A 6,000-nucleotide genomic window follows, 5' to 3' on the forward strand; every position below is an offset into this window, starting at 1 on the left:
GAAGAGTTCATGTTCTGAAAACTATTTCTTTACAAATTATTAGTTTTAATAGGAATGGAATTTGGTGTAAATGAAAACAGAGAAGAGTTCTAAGAACCTCAGTTCTTAATAGTAGTTATTATTGAGTGCTAATTATATACCATGCCAAGTGCCATGCTAAGGGATTTGCATGTATAACTTCTAATTTTTATAACCCCAAAAGTAAGTGATTAGTCCAGTTTTAATCATGAGGAAATGCAAACTAGAGGAGTTAAGTAATCTGTCTGTGTTGTGTGGCCTGGGATTTAGACCCAGGTCTAACTGAGTGTCCTGAACCCATTCTTTTTTTCTCATTATATTGCTGATTTATACAAAAATTTTTCAAAAATAGTATAGATAATCATAGGTGGGGAAGAAAAAGCCGAGTAGTTTCTAAGTAAATCTCCTGATTGAAATAATGAGAATTTTAATTAGAAACAAATATATGAGAGTGCCCATTGTTAGAACTGGGAGGGGCTGTCAGTCTTCTGCAGACTTCCTCTTTACTTGCACCATCACCATCCCACTACACTATCCCATAATAGGGGGCTCATTTGTCTTCTTGAGCATCCTTAAGGATGAGAGACTCACAACCCTAAAAGGAGCCTGTTCTGTGGAAAAGAGACTATTTCTGCTGCTTGAAATGTTCTTTGAAATGTGGTTCACTCCCTCTCTGAATTCAAGTCTACTCAAGTGTCACCTTTTTAGAAAAGCCTTCCTTCACCACAAAGTCTGGAATAGCATCTCCAACCATTCTCTGTCCTTTTACTCTGCTTTATTTTCTTAGCTTATATCACCACATAGCACTTATATGTATATGAATATATATGTGTGTATATGTATACATATTTGTGCATGTGTATATATATGTATATAGTCTCCCCCTTAATTTAGCAAGTAAGTTGGAGTCCATGAAAACTGGGACTTTTCTTGTTCACTGATATGTTCCCATTGTTTGAAAGACTTTAAGTAAATAAAATCTGGCATATACAAGACTTTAGGTAAATATTATTAAAGATGGACTAACCACTTACTTTTGGAGTTGTTGTAAAAATTAGAAATGATACATGTAGATCCCTTAGCATGGTGCCTGGCATGTAATTAGCACCCAGTAACTAATAACTGTTATTAAGAACTGAGGTTCTTAGAATTAATGAATACATATTTTAACTTTTCTAAATGGAATGTAGGGTCTTTTGAGTATGATGTTGTCTCCTTAAAATATATTTTAATTATTTTCTATTTGATTTAACTTGAACATATACTGCTTTCTAGAGGATTTTATAGATAAATGTTTTTCTAAGGACTGAACTTCCTTTTTCTGTAGCATGAGTGCCTGCTCAGATGGATCTTCTTATACATTGGCGGGCTGATTTAGGCATACAGTAGTACTCCCTTATCTGTATGGTTTATGTTCTAAGCCCCTAGTGGATTCCTGAAACTGTTGATAGTACCACACTTGATTGCCATCATTTGGAACATATTTCCATGCATGTCTTCCACCCACAAATTTAATGCCTTTTCCATCTTTTAAAAAAATATTTTATTGGTACATATATATATATTTATAATATATTCATATAAATATATTCATACATATTTGTATGAATGTATTTATATATAATATGCAATTTACATATGTGTAGTGTATATTTATATATTTATAATATATAATACATAAAAATATATAATTTATAATTTATATATTTATATGTAATATATTATATTTAATGTATTATAAATTATATAAATATAATATGTATGTATTTATATATTCTATATATTATATATAATTTTTATAATATATTATATATTATATAAATTTATAGAATATATAAATATAAATTTATATAAATTCAAAAATATATATTATATAAACATATAAATTATATATAAATATATAATATATATTATATAAATTTATAAATATATATTTTTATAATATGTATATTATATATTATATATTATAAATATATAATATATAAATATATTTAATATAATATATATTATATATTATGTAATATGTATTTCATTTATATAAATATATATGAATTTATGTATCTATAGATACATGACATATATGATTTATATATTTATAGTATATGTTTATATATAATTTATATATTGATATGTAATTTATATATTATATATTTTTATATATGGGTCCGTGTGAGTGTTACATGCATAGAATGTATAATGATCAAGTCAGAGTATTTGGGAGATTCATCACCTTGAGTGTTTATCATGTCTATATGTTGGTATCATTTCAAGTGCTCTACGTTACTTTGAAATATACAAAATATTATTGCTAAATATAGTCACCCTATTCTGCTATCAAACATTAGAATTTAGTTTTTCTATCTAACTGTATGTTTGTACTCATTAACCAACTTCTCTTCATCTCCACCCGCTCACCTGCCCACCTTTCCCCATTTCTGGTGTCACAGTTGTTCTATTCTCTGTTTTCATAAGATCATGTTTTTCTAGCTCCCACATATGAGTGAGAACATGAGGTGTTTGTCTTTCTGTGCTTGGCTAATTTCACTTAACCTCATGACCTGTAGTTCTATCCGTGTTGCTGCAAATGACATTTTCTTTAATAGCTGAATAGTATTCCATTATGTATGTGTGTGTGTGTATGTATATATACACACACATATATATATATATACACACGCACCACATTTTCTTTATCCACTTGTCAACTAACTTAGGTTAATTCCATATCTTTGCTTTTGTGAATAGTGCTGGAATAAACATGCAGGTGCAGGTATCCCTTTGATATATATATTTATTTATTTTCCTTTGACTAAATACCCAGTAGTTTGGTAGTTCCATTTTATTTTTTGAGAAATCTTCATACTCTTTTTCATAGTGGTTGTACTAATTTAGGTTCTAACAATGTATAGGAATTCTTTTTCTTGGAATTGTTGCCAGCATCTATTATTTTTTTGTCTTTTTTTTTTTTTTGAGATGGAGTCTTGCTGTGTCACTCAGGCTGAGTGCAGTGGCGCAATCTTGGTTCACTGCAACCTCTGCCTCCCATGTTCAAGTGATTCTCCTGCCTTAGCCTCCTGAGTAGCTGTGATTACAGGTGTGCACCACCGTGCCCAGCAAATTTTTGTGTTTTAGTAGAGATGGGGTTTCACCATGTTGGCCAGGCTTGTCTCAAACTCCTGACCTCAAGTGGTCCACCTGCCTTGACTTCCCAAAGTGCTGGGAGTATAGGCATGAGCCACCATGCCCAGCCATTTTTTTGTCTTTTTAATAATGATAGCCATTCTAACTGGGGTGATATGATAGCTCACTGTGGTCTTGATTTGCATTTTCTTGATTATTGATACATCAGTGATATTGAGCATTTTTTCATGTATCTGTTGGTCATTTGTATGTCTTCTTTTGAGAAATGTCTATTCATGTCCTTTGCCCATTTTTTAATGAGTGTTTTTTACTTTTACTGTTGAGTTCCTTGTATATTCTGGATATTAGTCCCCTGTCAGATGAGTAGTTTGTTTTTTTCATCTTACTCAGTACATATCACCCACTGTGACTAGAACTTTTGCAGTTAGTGGTGCAACAGCAAAAGGTGCAACAGCAAAAGTAGCATGATTTCTTTCTCCTTCTCACAGTTTTGTGGGTAGAAGATTCATTCTTATTGTAGATTTAGCTGCCTCAGCATATAATTTTATTTTTTCTTACAAAGTGAGGATCTCTTACCTTTTCACTTCAAGGAAGCACTTTATGGCTTCTCTTTGGCATGTCTGAATTGCCAGCATCACAACTCTTGGGCTTTGGGGCTACCTTAGCCCATTTAGTGTTACTGTAACAGAATATCTGAGGCTGGGTAATTTGCAAAGAAAAGAGCCTTATTTGGCTCATGATTCTGGTGGCTGGAAAGTCCAAGAGCATAGCACTGGCATCTGCTTGACTTCTGGTGAGGGCCGTGTACTGCTCCACAACATGGTAAAGAAGCAGGAAGATGAGTGGGTATGTGCAAAGAGACCTGCATGAGAGACTGGACTTGCTTTATAACTACATGCTCTCTGGGACCTAATTTATTCCCACCAGAGTGAGAACTCACTGACTACTGTGATAATTTCATTAATATGTTCATGAGGGCAGTGCCCCCATCATCCAAATAGCTCCCATCCGGTCCCACCTCCTAATACTGCCATGTCGGGAATAAAATTTCAACATGAGTTTTGGAGGGGACATATCAAAACCATAGCAGGGGCCATTATTAAGTAAAATAAGGATTACTTGAACATAAGCACTGTGACAACACGGCGCTCAGTCTGATAACTGAGATGGCTGCTATTAATAGCTGACTCATGAATGGGTTCTGTGGGTATGCTGGACGAAGGGATGATTCATGTCCTGGGTGGGATGGAGCAGACAATGAGAGATTTCATCACACTGCTCAAAACGATGTGCAATAAAAAACTTATGAATTACTTATTTCTGGAATTTTTTAAATTATTATTTTCAGGTCATTGTTGACCATGAGTAACTGAAACTGCAGAAAGTGAAACCACTGATAAGGGGGGCTACTATATTTACTCCCTTGAAAAGCTTTATTCTTTCACATTTAGTACCAGGAGTGATTTGTTCTGTTCTGACAGTTGTTAAATACAGCTTATTAAAAAAATAAAAAAAGAGAAAAGAACATTTCTGACTTTTCCTTTTTTTCCTAGGATGACAATTGTGTTGTGTAAAGAGTTGTCCTCTTTGTCTAAAGAGTTCACCACCTGCCTAACAACTGCTGGGGTAAGAATTCATGCCTCTTATTGCAATAATGTTTGTCTGGTTTCTTTAGCGGTTTAAATATCATAAAATCTGCTCACTTTAAGTGTACAATTCAATAGTTTTAAGTTTTTAGTATATTTACAGAGTTGTGCAGCCATTTCCATAGTCTAATTTTAAAACACTTTCATCAGCCTTCCCCAAAACTCGTACAATCCCCATTCCCTTTCACTCCATATTTTCCCAGCCCTAAGCACCATGAATCTGCTTTCTCTTTCTATAGATTTGGTTGCTTTGCATCTTTCACATAAATGGGATTAAACAATATGTGGTATTTTGTGTTTGGTTTCACTCATTTAGCATAGTGTTTTTGAGACTTATCCACGTTGTGGCATGTATTAATGCTTCCTTTTTATTACCAAATAATAATCTGTCTTATGGATATATATCACATTTAATTTGTTCATCAGTTGACAGACATTTGGATTATTTCTGCTTTTTGGCTATAATGAATAATGTTGCTGTGAACATGCATGTATGTTTTTATGTGAATATGTTTTCATTTCTCTAGGGTAGATAGCTAGGAGTGGAATTGCTGGGTCATATGGGCGATATAGTTGTTAAGGAATTACCAAATTGTTTTCCAAAGTGGCTGCACAATTTTACATTCTCACTAGCAATGTATAAGGGTTCTAGTTTCTCCATATCCTTGCTAATACTTATTGTTGTTTGTTTTTATTTTAGCCATCCTAGTGGGTATGAAATGGTATCTCATTGTGGTTTTGATTTACATTTCTCTAATGGCTAAAGATGTTGAACATCTTTTTTTTTTTTTTTTTTGAGATGGAATTTCGCTCTTGTCGCCCAGGCTTGAGTGCAATGGCACGATCTCAGCTCACTGCACCCTCCATCTCCTGGTCCAAGTGATTTTCCTGACTCTGACTCCTGAGTTGCTGGGATTACAGGCACCCGTCACCATGCCCAGCCAACTTTTGTATTTTTGGTAGAGACGGGGTTTCACCATGTTGGCCAAGCTGGTCTCGAACTCCCGACCTCAGGTGATCCACCCACCTTGGCCTCCCAAAGTGCTGGGATTACAGGCATGAGCCACTGTTCCCGGCCAATGTTGAACATCTTTTAATGTGCTGATTGGCTGTTTGACTTCTCTGGAGAAATATCTATTTCAGCACTTTGCTTGTTTTAAAACTTGGGTTGTGGTTTTATTACTACTTGTAGGAG

The 6,000-nt window shown here is 34.0% G+C and overlaps 1 protein-coding gene across 2 annotated transcripts in view; it reads left to right on the forward strand.

The window, feature by feature from the left end:
- The window catches only part of FAM114A2 (family with sequence similarity 114 member A2), a 53,786-nt gene that overhangs the window by 41,282 nt on the left and 6,504 nt on the right, over window positions 1-6,000 (forward strand). For both annotated transcript variants that reach the window (XM_023226924.2, XM_023226925.2), the window contains exon 13: window positions 4,713-4,785. In XM_023226924.2, coding sequence (XP_023082692.1) covers window positions 4,713-4,785 — 73 coding nt within the window. The remainder of the gene's footprint in view (window positions 1-4,712; window positions 4,786-6,000) is intronic.

The sequence above is a fragment of the Piliocolobus tephrosceles genome, chromosome 4, assembly GCF_002776525.5.
Source record: "Piliocolobus tephrosceles isolate RC106 chromosome 4, ASM277652v3, whole genome shotgun sequence".
Taxonomy (NCBI): domain Eukaryota; kingdom Metazoa; phylum Chordata; class Mammalia; order Primates; family Cercopithecidae; genus Piliocolobus; species Piliocolobus tephrosceles.